This window comes from Tyto alba, unplaced genomic scaffold (genome assembly GCF_018691265.1).
Source record: "Tyto alba isolate M040663 unplaced genomic scaffold, T.alba_DEE_v4.0 Super-Scaffold_2, whole genome shotgun sequence".
Classification (NCBI taxonomy): Eukaryota; Metazoa; Chordata; class Aves; order Strigiformes; family Tytonidae; genus Tyto; species Tyto alba.
Genome location: NW_024881282.1, coordinates 17,972,848 through 17,995,254, shown reverse-complemented (window position 1 = coordinate 17,995,254; position 22,407 = coordinate 17,972,848). Strand labels below are relative to the sequence as shown.

General features: G+C 39.4%; 1 protein-coding gene across 1 annotated transcript in view; it reads right to left on the bottom strand.

The window, feature by feature from the left end:
* Positions 1-14,731, bottom strand: part of DDX10 (DEAD-box helicase 10) — a 188,946-nt gene extending 174,215 nt beyond the window's left edge. Inside the window, exons 1-9 of the mRNA XM_032990776.2 lie at positions 14,491-14,731; positions 10,527-10,587; positions 10,146-10,276; positions 8,298-8,456; positions 7,728-7,848; positions 6,422-6,611; positions 4,713-4,839; positions 3,334-3,496; positions 1,677-1,761 (exon numbers count right to left, since the gene is read on the bottom strand). Of these exons, the coding sequence (XP_032846667.2) occupies positions 1,677-1,761; positions 3,334-3,496; positions 4,713-4,839; positions 6,422-6,611; positions 7,728-7,848; positions 8,298-8,456; positions 10,146-10,276; positions 10,527-10,587; positions 14,491-14,697 (1,244 nt within the window). The 5' untranslated portion in view covers positions 14,698-14,731. The remainder of the gene's footprint in view (positions 1-1,676; positions 1,762-3,333; positions 3,497-4,712; positions 4,840-6,421; positions 6,612-7,727; positions 7,849-8,297; positions 8,457-10,145; positions 10,277-10,526; positions 10,588-14,490) is intronic.
* Positions 14,732-22,407: the final 7,676 nt, after the last annotated feature.

The following is a 22,407-nucleotide window of genomic DNA, read 5'->3' as shown; positions in this document are numbered from 1 at the left end:
TCCAGCACAGCCCATGGCGTATGGGACAGATCTGCCCCAATTTTCTGCCTAAGACTGTCCCTCAAGCAATCACAGAAGGTTGTATTTAAGAGTATGCTGTATACAGACCATTAAGGTTGCAAGGCTAACATCCTCATCAGAGCAACATTTTTATTAAAAGCACTGTAGAAAAGGGAGTTATTTGTCTTTATGTACATCCTGCCCCTCCCTAAACCTACTTACAATCATTTTTCTCAGCACCTAATGGGAATCAGAAAAAGACCAGAGGATAACTACAGGGAGGTGCTTTAACTCAGCAACACATCTTGGGGAGAGCTCAACAAGCCTCCTAGAAACTGCCAGTTAAATAGCACCAAATATATTGTTTTCCCGTCCAAGATGACAGTATGCCATAAAGACAAAACTACAAGCCTTCTGTGGAAGCCATGCAGGATTAAAAAAAAAAAAAAAAAAAAAAAAAAAAAAAAAAAGGCAAAACCCTAGAATTCTAACTAAGCCTAAATGTTTTTCTCTGAACTGTAAAGCATGAGATTAAATGGATTACATGTAGATTTTAATTTAGCCAAAGAGCTACATGTTTTACCTCACTATATATAACACTTGCCGATTTTGCTCGTAGCCAGTTTTTTCACAAAAGCATTTAAAAATTTATTATTCCTTTCTGTTATAACAGGTAGATAGAAAATGGAGAGCACAGGATAGAATGGAGCAGAAATGTTACCAATTACAATGAAAACACGGCTAGAACTTCCACATTCTAAAAGAGGGCTGGAAGTACACACTCCAATTACAGTCACCAAAGTTTAATGCCATCTGATCCAGGAAGACAGATTTCAAATTCCTACTAAAGTGCTAAAGTCCTACTCTAAGCAACTACTATGTCATTAGGTTTGACAACAGCCTATATTGCAAATCCTAGTACAAATTATTTACAAGATATAATTCCAGGTCTTGCATTTTTTCTTTCAGATAATTGCGTAAAGTTTTTGATCTACTGAATTATACGCAATAACAGCTCCTGTTTCTCTTAAAAACCTACTTCAGAGATCAAGGACTGGGTTTTCAACAGTAATTCTGGGTAACTCCTTTCTGTCACAAAGGCTAAGCCACAAATATTTTAACTAAAGCTATCCCTAAGAATATAATTCTACAAAAGACTTATAAAATTAAAAATTTAACCTGTAATTAACATTATTTGATTCCTTCCTCCCCAAATTAAAATACGGAAGAAATATTTCCATTCTTTTGAAGAGTCTTCAATGACACAAAGAAAATGGATCCACAGTATAAAGCCTTCTTTATCTATAAATGGTAGTGGCAAAACAAGCTTTTCCACCCACAAATATGATCAACTCAGCCTTTGAGGTAATCCTGACAAGTGCAAAAGAAGATTTTTGCTTCCTCACTACTAATGTTCCCTGATCAGATTAAACAACTGGGGGTATTTTTCCTGTCTGCTGTAACGAGCCTCTGAAGCTCACTAAGAGACGATTAAGTCAAACCATTACTCTCAATTAATCAAAAGGGTCTTTTGGTGATAACAGCCCCTCTTTCTTTCCAGTTTATACCTTGACATTTTTCTTTTTTTCCAACTGAACTGAGTCTTCAGGCAATTATCTGTCTCTATAGTGATCTGGTTTTAAACATTAAAATATTAATGAAAAGTGAAAACAAACCTGGCTGTTCTTCCCACTCTGTGGATGTATGTGTTTGCATCTTCTGGACAATCAAACTGAACGACCCAGTTGACTGATGGAAAATCTGTGTAAAGAGTAAATGTGTCAAAATTCAAGCACACTGTACTCAAAACCCTCTTATTCAAGAGAAACATATTACTTGGAGCATTAATTCCTGTTAGAACCATAATTTAGACCCATTTACAGACATTGGGTGCAACCTCTGAAATAAAAATAAAATTAACTGCATGTATTAGCATATCATAAGCAATCATTCTCTTCATCAAAGAAAGCTAAAATTAATGGTGTCGTCGTTTCCTAAGTTTTGACAGTGCACTGACTGGAACATAATTTCACACTTGACAAGAACAGACATGCTTTGTGTCACACAGATGATAAAACACCACTACATTTAATAATTAAATAACAATATGTGACCCACTTTTCACCTACAATATCAATATCCTACACCAGGAGGGTTTGAAGTTAACTGTGGCGAGACAGCACTACATCTGTCCACATAAAGAAGTATCATATTTCCTCTCAAAGACGGGAGGGGGTGACCAAGCCTGACAAAAAGTCAACGCTGAATGTGAGTAAAATTATTAATAAGCATTTTCTAACTGCTGCACCTCATCCACCAGCAGCATACTTTGCACTGGAGTAAGCCTGTGTTACTTCCTGACCAAGTCTGTAGCTACACATTCCACAATTACACCTACACTCTAAACCCAAACAACCATTCCCACATCAGATCCTCACTAGTGAGTTTTCAGCAGTATGATAAACAGTGTTCATTTCTACCTTTGGTTTTAGAGCACCTTCCTTGCTTTTATAGCATACTGACAAAACCTTACGTTTTGGACAACAAAGCTTGCTATCTGAAAGAAGAACAAGTAGACTCTTGAAAACAGTCTTGTGTCATATCTAAATGCCTCCAAGTACTTAAAAAAAAAAAATAAAATCCAAATTACCCACTGAGAATATAACAAAGTAAATTGTAACTCAGTGGGTACAGCAGGTAATGACCAGAGGTAAGAAACTCAAGCGAAAACAATTCTTGCTTTTTCCCCTCATCTATTTTTCTGCCTCCTTCAGAATAAAGTCCTATAATGCCATTCATAGTTTAGACATTAAAATTTCTTCAGGTTTTCATTTCCACATACTGGTAGGTTAGTAATTTTTTATATCCTTTGGAATAACCCACAGGATACAGACACATCAGAAATACTTAAAACTGTTGAAATCTTGCCTTACACCATGTTGTAGGCAAATACATCACTATTTCCATTTTCTCTTGTTCCAGATATTTGTCACAGAATATGGCTGGAAAAACTAGATTGTCTACAAACTTAAATAAATAAGGACAGCTTCCACCAACTACCTCACTAACAAATGCCATTATAAAACTAGCAACAACATAGGTCTTTCAGGGGCAAAACAGAAAAAATAAGCACAAATGAAGTGGGCCTTCTCAGCAAAGAAACAGCACAACTCCAGGAAGTTACTATTATCTGAGATACTCTAATGAGCTCTTAAGCAATCTACAGTTTCATTCTTACAAATCAGGTTGGTCTTCAGAGCATAAAGTCTGATAAATTCTCAAAAGCATTAGATCGTCACTTTGTGAATAACTACTGCTTCTGTGGGTACATACCCAGGCCACGAGCTGCAATATCTGTAGCAAAAAGTACTGCTGCCTTTTTCCGAACAAAACAAGTGTAGACTTCCATTCTCTTCATCTGATGCTGCTTGCCATGGAGTGCCAGTACAGGAAGGCCTGGTTGAAGCTTACAGAACACTCTGAATAGATACTGGACCTACCCCACAAATGAGGGGAAAAAGAAAAAATTACCATGCAGTGTTAAACTTGTTAAGATCATAAGCAGTATATAGCAACTGATTTAGCACATCAAATAAAATCCTTTTCTCCACATCAGAGACATTATTTTGAGACTCTGTCACACGCCCAGGTGCTAAAAGAGGAAATGAACTGTTGCACAAGATTGGCATGCCTTTTGATGGCATTCCTAAAAGGAACCAGAGTAGGTAACAGCAAGAATGACTTGGGACATGACTAGTTAGGCTGTATGCAAGGGACCAAAGTATCGGAAGCCCATTGGAAGCACTGCATTTAGACAATACTGGAGGGATGTAGGGTCTTATGCTTGTAACTCAAAGCAGTCTACAGTCTTGGTTCACTAAAGGTTCAACAGCTTCTCTTATAAAGGCAGTCTGTTTACTCTCACATATAGTACCATTATGCAGTATTATTTTATAGCAGGCAGCTATTATATTCTTTTAAGAAAATATTTGCAGAAAATGTGTATATTTCAGGAACAGTTGCAGCTCAGAAAATTTCTGTACAACTAAGCCTATCACCTCACTGTACTCACCAGCCAACTTCAGAACAAAAACATTGTAACCTCTCACACAAGTGGAAGAACTGCAGTGAATATTTACTAGACCACTGTACGTTGTAAAATACTCAATACATGCACTAGCTACAGGAATAAGTACCTGCGCCATACAAACACATACAAATAACTTCAATAGAATAGTCACAGGACATTTATACAAATAGGTACTTGAAGGATTACTTCTTCCATAACCATAAGAAAAACTTCTCCCTGCACTATTTCACAATTATAATGTCTTATATAGGCAGATTTAAAAGCTAGTAAAGAAAGTAGGTACAACTATTAATATTTCGTGGTTGGGTTACAAAGTATATGTCATGAGACAAAACTGAAATACCTGGCCCACACTGACATAACTTTTAGCATTCATTTTTAACAGTAGAGCACAAAAATGGCTGAGTACACTGAGGCCTCCAGGACCTTCCTGCATCAAGCCTGGGTCACTGAGCTTCCCTGCATGGCATGCCTATAGGAGTAGGTGATGTTTGGTTCCTCCCCCAATTTCCTGTTGCAAACTAGTCCGGAATCTTATCTCATGTGCATTGACATCTACACAAATATCTTCATTTTAATAGTTTTAAAATGCTACAGGGGAAAAGGGGGAGAATAGCCATACCTCTTTACAGCTTGCAAAAAACACAATGCTCTTCTTTTTCAAGTGACTTCTCAGGAAAGAGTACAACATGTTTACTTTTTGCTGAAGCTCACAAACAACGTAATTCTGATCCAAAGTTGCTGGGGTACTAAAAAAAAAAAAAGAAAATCCCCCAAAAGGTACATTTAGATACTGTTAGTTCCTGTAACACTAAAATAAGAAAGCAAAGAAAGGAAGAGAGAGAATACACAGGCATACAATATCTACAGAGCTGCCTGACCTTTCTTTTAAGTCAAGAGTATCTGATAAATACTCAAAAAAAGGAGAAAATAAAAAGAATCAGGATAGAAAGTTCTCCCACTTTGAGGAACAAGTCTTAGAAGCTCCACTAGAAGGCTAGTCTTGAAAGATGAACCAATTTTCTTAGTAAAAGCTAGTGGGGAGGGGCGGACAACTTTTGACATTACTTCTAAATTCATTTACTACTAGAAAACAAAACTTTTTCCATGTCTAAGCAGCAACATTCAAACCACCTTGACTTATAATACAATTTTGACTATTAATCCTATTAAAGCATCATTTGTGCTTAAGGCAATGTCAAACCACAGTCTAATCATGCACAAAAAGACCACTGATGTACTTCTACTGATTACACCTTGACATGCAAAGTGACTTTGTAAAGCTCTGAATTGTCATCTTAACTCACCTTTCTATTCTTCACAAAATAAAATTACATTTAAAAAAAAAATCTTTGGCATATTTGTCCTTGAAATACATCTAAATGCTTATCTCTTACAGTCCCTTTGCTTCACCCTAAGAAGACCAATGGTATTCAAGATTACTAAAGGTGGCCCCTTGGGAGAATGAAATCGCAAGACTGCTCTAGGTTCAATTCTGCTATTCAGTCTGAATTGCACCACAGTACCTTTCACTTTCTAAGTCTTCTAGAGGAAACTGCCTTCATAAGGCAATAACCTATTATCTTCTAAGGCAGTAAATTCTAAAAAAAAAAAAAAAAAACAAAAAAAAAAAAAAAAAAAAAAAACACAAACAAAAAAAACCACAAACACACCACACTACTTTCTGGTTTTGGATTCAGCTTATTATCTAATTGTGCTCTCTCACATATTTAAAAAAATTCAGGAAGCCACAAGACTTACTGCACATAGACTAATGCCACATGCTTTCCTTTGGGCACCTAATATCGAATACACAAACAAGACTGTCATTCTGCACTTTCTTAATAGGGTAGCATTTCCCTGGAAAGCCAGATTTGTCAACAGCAGACAGAAGAACTGTATTTGTGCAACACATCTGGTGGTTCTGCACAGTAAGTATGCACACACAGGAGACAAGGAAGCCAAACAACAGAAAAAAGTGGTAATTCAGAAATGGGTGCTGTTACACCCATGACACTACTCCAATCCAGGCTATAACCCACTCGGGCACTTGCTCCTGAGGAAGAAAACTTTCCAGTCTGAGAAGGTGCCTGAGGAGCCACAGGGAAAGTCCAGGTTCAGCCTCCTTGTAATGAATCAGTCAGAACTAGTACTCCCTTATCTGGAAATTCCTTGCATTCAGGAAGGCACAAAGCAGCATCAGACACTGAAGGAAGCAGTAGGATACATGAGGTAACTTTCAATTCACAGAACTGACAGTTAGAGAAGCAGTTAAGTAGGATCACCATCTGTTTAACCCATCCATAAAAAGAAACCATTATGCTAGCATACCTGAATTTGGCTCTCTCATGAACCCAAACATATTCCGGATCTTTCAGACTCAGTCGTGCAAGATCTTTCACAGATTTTGTTTGTGTTGCAGAAAAAAGCAAGGTCTGGCGTTTCTTAGGTAGATTTTCTATGATTGCATTCATTGTATCAGCAAACCCCATATCTAGAATTCTATCAGCTTCATCAAGAACTGAATTGAGAGATTTGGGAAAATCTGGTTTTAGCTTTTTTTACTTTAAAAAATATAATAATCATATATTAAATCCATATGGTATAAAAATCCATGCCTACTTAAACTGCAGTGATTAGCTTAATTACTGTATATGACAGGATTCTCTTTAGATATTCATATACTTCATAGAATGTTTTTTTTTAAAAACTGCAATAGAAGTTATAGCATTTTCCATAATCTATGCACCACAGCCCTCAGTTTCACATGCTGAAGCATAAGAGATCAGCATTTCAAGTCAACAGTTCATCAATTTGCAAATTAAAAAATTCATGTTCTATTACTGAAGCAAAAGCATGGAATATAAAACAGTGTTGTACTATTCATGACAGAGCAAAACAGACTCTCCTGTACCTAAGCCGCATTTACCATTGAAACAAAGGAAATAAACAGAGCAGCACAGGGATAAATCTTTAAGAAAAGCGCCTACATGTAATGCAATTCTTGTCTAACTGCCATGAATTGTACTAGTGTAGCAAGCATAATTTCATATTTTATCGACTTCATTAGCTTCTTAATTACTTCCAAATTCCTCAAGCTATTTTAAAGATTATGCACAGTTCTCAGAGACAGGCAAGCCTTTACATTACACTGAAATTTTTGTTCCGGTTGGAAGGATGAAAAGAAACAATGTTAACAATGCTAACAAAACAATGAAATTCAAAGAAAAGTGTTCTCTAGAACTGGCCCAAAATACACACTCTAATGGATATTCCATATAGTTAAATATCATGTTGGAAAAAACACGACAGCTATATCCAGAAAGGCAAGGCCAGTATCAGCCAAGACAGATCTAAAGGATTATATGGGGCACTACATTTGATTCTGGGTTCCTTACTAACTCACCTACTTGTTCTTATCATCCAAAGGAAGGCCTGCTCAGTAATTGCTTTGAGAGAAAGTACACACAAGAAAGGTTTTGTTGTTTCCTGTTTTAAATTTGTACGTGTAAACTTAAGTGACGTTTCATCTACATACCATGACTAGAATAAACTTTTTAACTAAGAAAGTGCTCCACACAATTATGAACCATTACAAAATATTTCTGAGTACTTTCAAGTACTTAAAAAAACTTACTCAACATTTGCAGATCAGATGCATAGAAATATGAGGTTTCATCCATGTGCTGTAGAAGCCGTCCTGGAGTGCAAATTAACATATTTATTTGGTGGATTCTCTCAGACTCTTCTTTCAGATCCTGAAAAAGAGTTAAACCAGATTAGCTCTAATTGTTCACACTAGAAGCCCAGTACCAGAGATGGTCTGGCCAGCTTAACCTATTGATAGTTTTTAGAAAAAATAGTCAAGGATCAGCCTTTTCCTCTTTCTACAAATACTACAATTTCTTCAGCATGCTCACACTTGTGGCTTAAGAAAAAAGTATTCCAGAATAATCTAAATTAACAGGATAGTTCTGGAAGGCTTGGCAGGAAGGTCCATCCAGTCATTTAACCTGGAACAACTATAAATATGCAAAAGCTTCAAAAGACACAGAGTACACAGACAGGAAAACAACTGGGTCATTGATAGTTTCCCAATAACTACTCTCTTCCCTAACTTTTCACTTCCAGGGTTTCCCTCCTAAACTAGTCCTTAATATAGCACTCATTTATGCTTCCATACACCAATCTCCAAGAGAGGACACACCTTTCCTCCAATGACAAGGCCAGCTGAGAATTCATGATTCCTTCCCACTTTACGCAGAACCTTAAAGGTTTGATATGCCAGTTCCCGGGTAGGTGATATTATCAAAACTCCCAGTCCATCAGCTGAAGTCCACTGATGGCGATACAGGAGTTCCAAAGCCTGAAAAAATGACCATATTCTCATTATATAAATCTCAGAAGGAAAACAACAACAAATATGTAACAAAAAGTGTCATAAAAAAAGATAAAGACACACTAATTAAACTAATGACTTGAAGAAACACCAGTAAGCGTTTCACACAGTTTGACTGTATATCAATTCCAATTGATGGTAAGGATACTTGCTCTAGCAAAGTTCCCCAAAACCAATCTATGACAGATAGTAATGGGTGGTAAATTGCAAGCATTTTACTGGACAATTAATCCTACTCTGCTAAATTCTGGAAATTATGCCTTAATCATTTATGTGAGAATGGAAATCAGATGTAGAAAAACATGAGAAACTTCCCTGTTCGTAAGGTTTTGTGGGAACCAGAAACAGAATAAGCAATTAGCAAAGAGTCAATTATTGCATCTTTAACTCTGGTTATAGGCTTGAAGCAGTACTATCCACACATGCTATACACAGAGCATTCCAACTAAAGTTGCCATACACCTCAGACCAGGGTTACTCCTCCTTTTATGAATTCACACTGCAGAAACACTTAGTCAGCTAATCCTGACACAATGATTTCATAGGTATGAATACCTGAAGCATTCTGAAATACTGAAGACTGTTAAGCATCTTTGTACAATTAATTTTTTTCCTCACTTCATCTCTCCTGATCCTCTCATATCACTTTTTTCCCCCTAAAACTGTTTAAAAATAAGGTTTCTAAAACAAATTACTTCTAGATTTACTAACTGAGCAATCTCACTTTTGTTTCTCAAGTTCACAGGACTACTTTATGAAGCCATATACATTTTTTCATTCTTTACTAATAAAAAAATAAATTAAAAAAAAAAAAGCATAAGGCATAAATCTTCTCAACTAGAGTGGGTATTCAAAACACCTACTACTGTTACCACAGTTACTGACACAATAGGCTCCAAAGAAATTTGTGTTCACAAAAATGCTAGTAATGTTATAATCAACAAAAAAAAAAAAAAAAAAAAAACATTTATTTTTCTGTTTACTAAATCATAACATGATGGGGTTTGCATCCACTTATACATGCACTTTAAACAAATGTCTCAATTATACTTTCAACTTGAAGAAATTAAATGCAGAGAATGAAGTTTTGAGCAAAACAGCCAAACGTGTATTATCCATGACAGGGGGTTTTCATCCTGTTTTCCCATTTGCACGCAGACGTGACTTCTAAGGAGTTTAAAGGAGACAAGGAAATGGAAGTCCACAATCACTAAACTTAAGTTTGCTATATAAGGTACAAATCCTAAAATTTTAAACAGGTGAAAACCACTCATCTAAAAAAAGTCTAAGGAACTGAAGATATTTTACCATTTTATTTCATACATTTAGTTTTCAGTTTTTAAAAAAATTGGACAACAAGAGTTGCACCAAGAAAACAGATTTCTGAGAGAAAAACAAAACACATCCTAAACCATACAGGGTCTACTAATATAAGGATCAAAATGGAATTTGTGTCAGAATACTCCCAGTGCCAAAAATATACTTCTTTCAGAACCTCAAGCAGCTTTATTAAATTAGTATCCTGGCTTTCTCAGAACATCTAGATCAGTTGAATTACAACTTCTCTCCCAGGATCTATTAACCTAAGCTGTTTGACATCCAATACTTCCCAGATAACTTGGTTTAAGTACAAATGGAAGGATGTAAATTACTTACTGGGACAATAAAAGCCAAAGTTTTGCCTGATCCAGTCTTTGCAGCTCCAAGTACATCTTTACCTTGTAAAGCCAAACCTATGGTTTGCCTCTGTATTTCCGTTACCACACGATACTGAGCTTCCTGCAATCCTAGTATTTGCAGTGTGGGAAGATAAGAGAGTCCAGAATAGGAAGAAAAGAAGGGGAAAAAAAAAAGGAAAAAATAAAAAACACTTTATTTTTGTGTTGCCCAGAGATGTATTCCTCCGTTTAGAAAACACTGTACATGACAATGCTTATCTAAATCTTAGTTTAAAGCAAAAAAAAAATGTTCAGATGCAGATAAATAATACATTCATTTTTACTTAAATTACTTACCAAGAAAAACTTCTGTACTCACCTTTTAGGGTTTTCTTTGACAATGGAAAATCTGAAAATCTTTGAATTTCACTTGCATTTATCTGAAACAAAGTAAATTTAATCAGTGCTTACAATCTAAGCAGAGAAATTAAGTATCATTCTCTAAAGTGCTGCTAACATAAATACACAGTAATTCAGTATGATGTGATCCAAGTTAGCTCGTCAGGCAATGTATACTAGTTTGATCTAAACCAAACAGCTCTTCTAAACTATTAAGTAATCAACCCTGCAGGCTAACAGCACAACTTAAAGCTCAGATCATCATGAAATCACAGAACAATTCCGGCTGAAAGGGACCTTAGCAGGACTCTGTTCCGACCTCCTGCTCACCACTGGTCAGCTCTGAGGTCAGACCAGGCTGCTCAGGGCTTCATCCAGTCCAGTCTTGAAATCGTTGATGGACGGACACTGGTCAGCCTCTCTGGGCAACCTGTGCTTCCATCTGGCTGTCCCCATGAGGAAAAACTATTCCAGGCCAAGTTTCTTGTCTACCAACCTACACCTGGTGTCTCTCCACGCCACCTCCTCAGTGATCTCCAGAGGCTCTGGGGGCTTCTATAAGGTCCTCGTCCCAAGCCCAAAGCCATCTCTGCTACAGACTGACAAGCCCAGCTTCCCCAGCCCCTCCTCACAGGGCAGGCGCTCCAGCTCCCACCATTTCAATGGCCTTCCACTGAACTGAATCCATTTACTGATGTCTTACTGAGGGGTCCAAAACTGAATGCAGTATTCTTCAGAAAAAAAAAAAAAAAAAAAAAAAAAAACTTTTAAAAAATCACATTTTAAAAAGGTACTGCATTATGCAAGCAGGGTCTAAATTTTCTACAATGAAGCACGCCACAAGCCCAACATAACTTGCAATTAAACCCCATGCTAAGTATTTCACATACATAATCTCCAAAAATCAGAACTTCCATAGCACCCAAATTTGCACATCCAGAGCTGCAGCAATCGTGCATCTACCTGACTGGGACATGCAATCATGCATCTACCTGACTGTCCTGAAGCTCACCAGACTCAGCAACCTCTAGCACTTGGTATATTTAATTTTTTAGAGCTGTCCTACAGGGTACAAAACACAATAAAAAAGTAGTTAATTTTCCTGACACCTACAGATTTACTTCTCTGTACGCATCCACCTCTACAGCATACTTGAGAGCTATTAATTACACACACAAACACAAAAAACCCTAAGAGCATGTGCTTGAGTCCATGAGTTGGTTCAATGATTTACAGAAATGCTGAAACGTCATGTAGAGATCTTATGAAAAATGTAATACTTTCAAGTCCATTCTAGGAGATAGGAGATCGTCAAAAGATGTGGACAGCTTCCACTACCAAAGTTCACAACAATCAATAGCAGCAAGACAGAAAAAAAAAAAAACCACAGAACTCAAGGGGAAAAAAAAAAAATAATAAAGGGATCACTGTATTGATAAAGCCTGAGCAGATAAGGAGGAAGGTACACTACACAGCTTTGAATGCATACTAGCATCCATAAACTGAGATTTCCAAATATGAAACTCTGAGCTTACACAACTCATGCATTTCTAAGAGGTATCATTTATCTCTTAACTGACTGCTGAACAGAAATCTCCCAACACAGGAACCAAGCAAAAAGATCCTCAGACATTCCTGACAACTTGTGATAACAATTCCAGACAAGGCCTCAAGTGAAGAGCTACTGAGCTGTCAGATCAGCCTTATATCTACTTGAAGTTCCAAGCCTTCTGCAGGTGCTGCCTATTATAGAAAACTGAGGGTTTATACCTGCTTAAAGCACCTAGATGACAACACTACTCTTTTCAGCCTAGTCCTCTCTAGTAAAAAGAAGAAAAATAATTTAATGCATTACTTTCATCTGTAGATAAAAGGTAATAGCACTCTTATTAAAACACATTTTTGACATATTTCAAGACAAAGCTCTTGCAAGGTAGATTCCAAATTTTCACTGTGCCCTAGCAGAACATTTAAACTTTTGTCAGATGTTACTCAGAAATCTTAAATGTGAGTAATTTTTATAAAACCTACTCATGCTGAGAAGCATGTGCTTTAAGCTAGAATATTTCAGAGGTGGGCGGGGTTAGGGAGAAAACTATCAGAACTCGCAATTTAAAAAGTCTTTTTTCAACTTTCGTAATTTAGAATTCCCATGTCGGAGAAAGTTTGTGGAGAGCTGTCCCTTGTGAGAGGGAGACCACGATGGAGCAAGGGGAAGAAGTTCCAGAAGCTCCCCCCACCAAAGATGGAAGAAGCAGCAGCACTGACTGCACCCCCCCATTCCCTGCCCCTGCGCTGCTGGGGGGAAGAGGTAGAGATATCAGGAGCAGAGCTGAGCCCGGGAAGAAGGGAGTGGTGGGGTAAGGTGTTCAAGATGTGCAATGCTTCTGACTGTCCTACTCTGTCTGTTAAGAGTTGTTGTTAGTGTCTGCAATAAATTTATGTTCTTTTTTTCTTCCCCTGATGAGTCTGCCTTTGCCCATAACCATAATGGGTGATTTATCCCTCCCTGTCCTATCTTGAATCACGAGCCTGGCTTATTTTCTCCTTCTCAGCACTGGGATGGGGGGAAGGGGAAGTGAACGGCTATGTGGTGCTCAGTTGCCCTCTGAGCTCAAACCATGACAAATACGCTACCAGTGGTCATCCCACTCAAAAATACAAGCTTCTAACAATTTGAGTAGTCTGCTCTCATAGTCAGCATCTAAGTCCTCTATTTCTAAGGGGAGTAGAAAGATATTGCCAAAACAAGTTAACTCAAAATTTATCCACAGCGAAATGTATTAACCATTTATGTAGTTACCATCTTTAATTTTTATCATAAAAACAATGAATGGTAAGTCTTTTTGTTTTTTATTTTTCCTGAAAAATAATCTGATTCAAAGCAATATTTTGACCCATCTTTGGAAACATACCATTTGCTTTCAAACCAGTAAAGCCATTGATTGTGTGAAGCTTCAGAATATTAACTTGCTGAATCTTAACCAAAGGAGCTATCACAACCTCTTCACAGTAACAGACATGCTTCTTCTATACCACTTATTACTTTCTACTCAATCAAATTACAACCACCAAAAAGTCTCTACTATCAGCTATGCTGGGCACTCCATAAAGTATACCTACCCTGCTCCTCGCCAGCAGTAGCTCCAAATACAGCAAAAGTTGGCAGGACACAGAGTAACACCACAAGCAGAGCACATCTAAGGCATTATTCACAATTGCAGTACCTTCTGCTAATCAGGATGGCTCAAAAGCTGGCCATCTCCCAGAGAAATTCAAAGTAACAGAACCAACAGCAATGACCCTAGCTCTAATATTCAAATACTACTTCCCGACTTGAGGTTAAACAACATACTCTTCTAGTGTGTTTGCCAGCAGGGCACCTTCCATGGAGACAAACACATCCCATCTCCAACAGCAAGACATTCATGTTGGCTGGTCAGCAGGGCCCTGCGCCACTGGTTACAACCATTCCCACCCCCGGCTTCAACCTCCTGCTCACTGTGCTAAAGCGCTCACTCCCCTCCTGAGGGTCTCGCCACCGCTGGCTCCACAGCCTGCCCAGTCACCTCCACCACAGCCACTGGGACTGCGCTTACCGCCCTCTCCTCCTCACCCTGGGGGGAGATAGGGAAGGAACGGAGGGTCAGCCTGCTTCACTGAGGTGAAAGCCCTTCTGCCTGCCACTGAGCAGCGTCACCCAACAAACCTGCTGCCTACAGGCACCGCCAACAGCCAGAGGCACAGCCCTGCCAGCTACAGAGGTGCTCCCCACCCCTCCCAGGAACAACCCTCCCGGACCCCCATCTCCTCCTCCTCACAGCACTACCCACACACACATCGCACGAGAGGAGCCGCTTTTCCGCCCGCCATGCCCACCCGTCGGGTGCCCTCCCGTCCCCGCCCCTGCAAAGCCCCTCGCTGCCCGCCCGCCGCTGCCGTACCTCGGGGTAGCGCTGCACCAGGCGGCCGATGCCCTCCCGCTCCACCTGCCACTCGGGCCGCTTCCTCTCCTTGCGCTGCAGCCGCAGCTTCTTCGTCCGCCGGGTGTATTTCTTCTTCCAGCGCTCGAAGCTGCGCACTGGGTCCATGGCCGCCGGCCCGCCGCCATCGCCGCCGGCCCGGCCCATGCTGCCCCCGCCGCCCCGCATGGGACGCACACGGCCGCCGGGGCGGGGCTGGGCGCAGGCCGAGCGCGTCAGCCGGCCGCGCCGCCGGGGGAGGGCTCGGCTCGGCTCGGCTCGGCTCGGCTCGGCTCGGCTCGGCTCGGCCCCGCTCGGCTCGGCGATGCCCCGGGCCTGTGGGAAAGGTCAGAGGTTGCACAAGAGCTGAAGGAAAATCACACTGCGTGTAATATAACCCAAAAAATGAGCTCTTGGCACAGCATGCAAAATACGCTCTGTGATAGAGATTATTAAACAAAAAAAAAAAAAAAAAAAGCCTTCGTAGAAGAGGAGTATGTGCTTGGTACTGTCAGAAATTTTGTCCTCCGTGTTGGAGAGGCAAGGGGAAGAGCGCAGTGATTAAGTCGGTACTTTATTTGCTAATTCATTACAGGGAAAAAAATGACAACTTTGGAAAAATCAAAAAGTTGAAAGACATGATGAGCCTTGCATTTAAAATGCAGGATTGGAGCTCTGATGTGTGTTTTGACCCTTCATAATACAGTTTGTAGTCGATCATAATGGCCTTGGCGCAGAGCCTTGAACTACTCAGAGTTGGCAGAATATCACAGGGAAAACTACAAACATGCAGAGCTGTTTTATACTGGGTGGTATAAGAGTGGTCTCTGTAAGAGACACGTATCTCTCAAAGATACATTTAATCAACGCACAAACTTAGGCTGTCTTCACATGCACCAGCTCTTGACGCCTCCCTGCCAGGAAGGTCTGCGTTGCTCTGCAGTCGCTCCACGGTCAGCAACCACTTGCAGAGTCAGTTTCAGCACTTCATTGGCACACAGAGTTAAAAACAAAACCAGGCTGCAGAGTTATTGTGCCACATCACGAAGAGAGAATTACAAACATATTTATGCAATGTCATAAGAAGGAAGTAAACACGTTGATGTGGGGAACAGTGAAAGACTCCCAAAATAATTACTGTCTCTGATGAGGGTTTGAAATTCCAGGATGCAGAGGGAAAAGGGAGTGTCTTAATTAGCTCAACTTTTGCCATACATACACTGAGTGTATCACTGAAGATGTTTTCCCTCCTCCCTGAGATCAGGGAAACATGATCATAGAAATGGGGTTTTTTCGCTTTAAAATACATCACGTTCCTAGTTTCAGGAAGGGCTGGAAAAATCTCCATTAAATATGCCCCAAAGGGATCTTCTCCCCGGTACAGCTTTGAATGCAATGGTTTTCTTGAGGGGTTTATTTGCTGCTAAGATAAATAAGGATACTGAAGGTTTTATTCTTGAAATGGTATGGTTTTTTTCAGAAGTACCTGGTGAAAGACTGTTTGTAGGAGGTGCTGTTCCACCCTGAAGGATGTGCTTCTGGGGGGTGGCACATCTTTCCCTCGATTACAGCTTATTATCTTCACATACAAAATAAGGTCCCAGTCTAACACAATCAGGCTGTCACAGGGCTCAGATGCCACTTTAAGCATTTTTATCTGTCTGCCTGTAATAGGAAAAACAAACAAAAGTCCTCCTGTGTAGAATTTCTGCTGTTGCTGCACTACAATAAATTTAACCTTTTGGTAAGTAAATATACAGACAAAAGTGTTGTGTCTGAACATGCTGTCTTTGCTCACCTGGTCTATGTTTTGCCTACAGGCTCATCTCTCTCATAGTAGAACAGCAGCAGTGGTCTGTGAGTCACCATGGACATAAATCCCCAATGAAAAAAGGTATGTGGAAAATAGTATCTTGCTGTCCTATTTCTAAAATGACTTTTCATGCTGCTGCCATGAAAAACACTGTTAATTATGCTTATATGCTTCTGACGCTTTTTACTAATTTGTTTGCTCATTAGCCAAGAGGTTCATATACCAGGAAAGGAAAAACAGAAAGTCCAAAGCAGCCTGTCCTGTGTCCCACAATAGAGGGTAGAACACTGGAGAGCCTCTTGGCCCCATGCTGGAGATCTGGGAGCCTGTACAGGCCCAGCAGCTACACTTCTATTTTCTCTGCTGTCCTCTCACGCCGTGGGGCTTGCCTGAGAAACAGCCAGTGGTTTGTAAAAGTTTCTCTTTTATACAGGAACAAATTCCACCATGTTAAATTAATTTCCAGTGTGCAGGACTATTTCAGTTGTCTTGTAATAGTACTATCTCTAAAACTGTGGCAAAACCAGAGATCCTTCTAAGTAACAAAGAGACAGAGAAGAAAAATTTGTTTTTACAAGCTGACAAATAAATGATTCAAGCACGGTTATTTACTTGTAATTTGGAGAAATGAAAGAAGGGAGTATGGCTATAACAATAAATATAACAAGGCTCTATACAAGACTACAGAGAAGGCATTGGCAATTTTTTATTTTAAACAAGACTTATTTCAGTCGTAGTCATTCTCCATAGATTTCACTCTTGTGCATGCTCCATCTTTCCTATTCATAAGCACAAACATGTATGTGTCAGGGCAGGGTTATTTATGGTGACAAGGAGGACCAGGGGCACCAAGTGTCAAGGTCAGGGCCCTGAGGCCAGCTTTACTTGAGGGCTCCCCACACACCCAGGCCCAACTCCACCCTGCAGCTTCAGGCCCTGCCTGAGTTATGTCATGTCATGTTAGTCCCTAGCTCAGCCACAACCATGCCTGTCCTTGGCCATAGACCCCACTGGTTGGGACTCTGAGCTGCAGACTGACTACCCGGCTTAATCTGAGACCTGCTCTGTCACTGTGGACCTGTCCAGTCGTCAACAGCTGTGTCTGACCCTGATTATGGCCACCAGACCTCATCCTGATCATCATCCTGATCCTCACCCTGACCTTGACCAGAGAATTGATTTTTCAGCTTGGCCTGGGACCGGCCATATCACCTGGGTGATGAGCTGGACTCTTGGTTGACCCCAGTTGCCACCCATGAGCATGCCCTGATCCCTCTTTCAGGGGCTGTGTTATCAGACTTAGTTCTTGGCTCTTAGGGAGCAGTCAGCCTTCGCTGAGCTTGGACGATTAAGCCCTCGTCACTTTTTCTGGGTTCATCCTGAATCATGACAATGGTGCACAATCTTTGGTATCCATTATATTCTCTCTTCCCAAAACTTCAGGGCCAAGTTGAGTTGTATCACACTGCTAGTTGCTATGTATCTGTGTTGTGGGGCTTTCTTCACAGCATGGACTTGGTACAGTTGGCCCTACGCCCTAATTCTGCCAATTCCCCATCCTTACCTATATTCTTTCTTGCATTTCATGGCTGGTCTTAATCTCTTGACTTGCTGCACGTGCAACACTCCCTACACTCCTGCTGTGCCATTTCTTCTGGCACCTCATGCTGCTGCATAGACTCTCATTCACATGCCATGTACACCAGTCAAACATTTCCTTTGCAAATCTCTACAGAAGTTTAAAATAACTAGGGGTTGATTTTATTTAATAAATAAGTAGTTTCAAAGAACAGTAACATTGTGTTTAAGTTAAACTTTGGGTTTTCAATTAAATCTTTGATTGTTTTGTACTAACCTGTTTTATTTCCATTTTTCCACATAATCTTGATCACCTATCTAAAGAAGTAATCAGAAAACCAGGGGAAGTGACCCCAGAAGTAAAAGATGTCAATGAAATACCACTAAAGCCTTTCTCAATGAGACAGCCAAGTGCTAGAATTAACTCAACTGAGAGGCTCTCAACATTCCTCTCCTTACTTGCCATCCTTCAGGACACTTGAGAGAAAGCATGTAAGAATTTGCATCTGAGGATTGTGCTTAGGCGTTTGTGAATGAGACATGGAAGCTTGAAAACACCCACAGTGAAAGGATGGATCTTCAATGTGATATTTGCAGTATTACGATGTAACTTCAGATTGTTTTGAAAAAAATACAGAAATTGCAATCAGATTTCTGAATGTCATTTTTAATAGAAGTAATGTTGCTATAAGAAAGTATTATAAAATTTTATCTGTCTAAAGAATGTACAGTGTGACATAGAAAAATGGTAATCCTACATGGAAAAAGACAAATACACTTTAAACAACCATTATTAGGTGTGGTGGCCAAAATTGCTCATAGAAGAGGTGGGTGTTAGGGTGGGGTGTCAGAACCCCAAGGGCACTATTGGACCTACCTGTCCCTGCCAGGCCTTCTCCAGGGCATCTTCCAACCCCTGCCCATGGGTTCAGGACCCTGTTGCAGCTCAGCGTGGAAGTATTAATCTGAGCCCTGCAAGATGGAAAACATAAACACTGTCAGTTTAAAAGAAGATATTTCAGCACTCTTACGCAGACTCAGGATAAGCAACTTTTAAAAGGAGACACCATAGGTATCTGTAATGGAGGAGAAAAAAAAAAAAAAGACAGAGTACAGGAAAAAAGAATTAAGAAAACCCTGTAATAAAAGGGCTATCACCCAAGAAATTAAATTTTAAAAGTTAAAAGTTAAACTAGATTTTCAAAAACACAGTAGCAACACTGAGTCAGTAATTCCTTGTCTGAGAAAATGGGTAAGTTTGTGATGAATAAATATAGTCAGTTATGAACAAGAATATTATGTGGTGTAATTGAAAGCCTGTACTTTCCTCTTAGTAATGAGCTGTTGTTTCCCAACAATAGAATAAATACAATTTTGCAGATGACATTATGGGCTCTACTTGTGGAAGTAATAAAATTAAAACACTTTTATCGAGTATATAAATTACAGGAATATGGTTTCATGTAAACACTCCAAAATGTATTCTTCACTGGGGAAAAAATTAGTCATACTATTACTCTAAACATGAATGCATGGTCCAACGTAAAAACTCTTGGAACAAGCTACTGGTTGCAACCTTGACAATACAGACATACATAGGCAGCATAGAGTTAATTCTGAAAGATTTCGTACAGGTATCTGGATTTAAATATTCCTACCACAGAAAGTGTTAGAATTAAGTCTTTTCCTTCCACATTGGTAAATAGTTTTATATTGTGAAAAAGCCAAGTATTATGTATAAAATAATATTAGAAAGTAGCTGCATCTTTTTCAAGCCTGACCCTACCAGAGGACAGTGTCTTCATGGAGAGAAATATGGCCCTCTTCAATCCAGTCCTTCACTCATTCTCTTTGGCCATGGACAACTTAGTACCCACCCCAATCGAAACAGTCCTCAGTTCTTAAAATTGTCCTTCAAAAAGCTTCCAACCTGGGATTCTTTTAGGAGATGCAGGTTATCCTTTTAAAACCTGGAGTGAAACAGACTGGGAAAAGTGGGGGAGGAAAGAGGACTTAAGCTTTGCTGTTTTCTTGATTACCAGGATTTTGACTAGATGTCAGTTATATTGATCAGAATGACAGAAACCAGCTTACTGAATGTTTAAATGAAAACCACCCTCCAAAGGACAAATTTAAGTTTATACAGTGAAATTAAACTTTGTGCCATGATGCTTCAAAAAAACGGGAAAAAATATAACTATTTTTCTTCAAAACCAGAAGCAAAACCAGCTTGTCAGGTATCTAGAAGCATCAAATAATATTGATACCGTTGTTCAGAAAGCGTTGGATGACATTGTATAATACAACAGAATGCTTTAGGAAAAAAGAAAGAGCTCTTTAATAAGATGGCATAAACACATTTTTTCTGGAATGACAAAGGACTTTTTTTGTTCTAGGGGACTGCTGGTGGTGATTCATTATTTAGTCTGCAGGGCCCTCAAAATGAATTTTCTGCCAGCGAAGGCCCACCTGAACATTGGGACAGTTGTGATGAAAGCCCTGGCTGAAGAGAACGCTTCTACAGTCGAGGAAAAAGCTTTCACTCAGATTGTCAGACAAGGTGAGCACCTCAAAAACGGAAAGTAATTTAAAAAGTAATGACTTACTGTTTCATACTTTCAGTCTTTAAATAAAACCATCTGTCTCTTCAAAATGTTATGTAGATTATTTTTTTATATAAAGACATGGGATGGAGGTTAAAACAAATAAAAAATTCCAACATTAACCTTTAAGCCAACAAAAGTTTTTATTGAAAGTTATAACCATGACAAATCTTGCAGTAAATATATGTCAGGATTTGCTGAAACTTGTTTTCCTTCCCAGAACTGTCAAACACACCCAGGCTCTGCAGGCTCTGTCACTTCACTGCTTTGTCCTACAATTTGCCCTGTAGCACTTTGCACTTCTCTGAGCTTTTGGTGCCAAGGACCACGATGATGTTTAGGTGTACCTAAGCCACTAGGGGCCGTAACAGACCTGTAGAAATAAAAATGATTCATAAACTGTGATCATAATAGATACACATTAAAAAGAACCATTAAATAAGCCTGCTTTTTGTGATGGTCAGGATCAGATGGTACGTCCCAGGGCAGAGGCTGTTTTTCAGGTTCAGGGAACTCCATAAATATGTGTTTAATTTTGAACACGTTTGACAGTTCTTTCGCAAACTGAGCTAATTTCCTGACTCAGATACGGAGTTGACAAATCAAATTACGAAAGATTAGTTAACCTTTCAGATGATTACATTTTGGAAGAATGCCATTTTTGAAACTGAGTGGTATACACTGTGGTGCTACCGAGGCTTAATATAAAAATGACACACTTAAATGCTGTCCTTTAATTAGAAAATAACTTTATGGAAAAAAAAGGACTTGCATTTGGCACAGTTCTTGAGCTCTTTGTATTTCAGAGTCATTTCAGGAGACAGTTAATGAATTGTTTTTCCCAGCCCATTAGCATAGTACAATACATTTAGTTTGTCAGAGATGTAAAAAATGGTACTGCACCTTTATGCGACAGGCACTTATGCCTTATTATCCTTGGGGTTTTATGCTTATTCTTGCATTTGGAGAAAGAGTCATAGTTTATAATTTTGATTCTGTAGTTTATTCACTAGTTGTATTGCTCAACTCCAAGATGGCCATTTCTCTCCTATTTATGATGACTTAATAACACCTCTTTGTGTGGCTGTGAAGTATAATCCACCCAGCCTGCCCTATCTGCATATTTCTGGCTGTAGAAATTAAATTTGGTTTAAATTTTTATATTCATTAAGCCCATATTTAATAGTAATGGGTCATCAGACCAGTTTTAGAGAAGAGGCACAGACTGGGAATAAATCACAGAAAGGGAACATGAGAAGGCAAAAGGAAATTGAAGATAAACTGCCTTGGTAGTACCTGTTTACAGAGGTGAGGCCGGACCCATGCCCATGTCCATACCACTCAACCATTCCTACTGACAATCCCTATACCTGTGCTCTGGTAGGAATCCAGTGTGGGCCCATATGGATAACAGCTGCATGAACTGTAAAGCTGTCAAACCAAATTCATCCTGTATATAACTGCAGTCACATAAAAAAATAGATTTATCTTCATACTTTATTATTTCACTAGTACTATATTTCTCAAGTAGAAGGTGTTTTCAAGACTCAGGTATAAAGGATACCATCACTTTAGCATGATTAGCCACAAGTGACCTCCAAAAACCAGAGCGATCACAACATTATAAAAAATGGAGACAGAAAAGCTGCTGCACTAAATCCCACTCATCTGCACACCCACTAATGCAAGGAAAGGGTACAAGATTTTCTTTCAGGGGAGCAGTATGGTGATGAAGATGTGCGGATTTGTCTACAGTTCCCTACTGAAGGTCAGCTCATGATGGATAGAATACAGCCATGTGCCTGAATAGTTGGATTTTTGAATCTAACAATAACATTTCTGTACTACTGCTGGTTGTAAGAACACAGGAAAGAGCAAAACCAGGAACATTTTTAGAAAAACAGT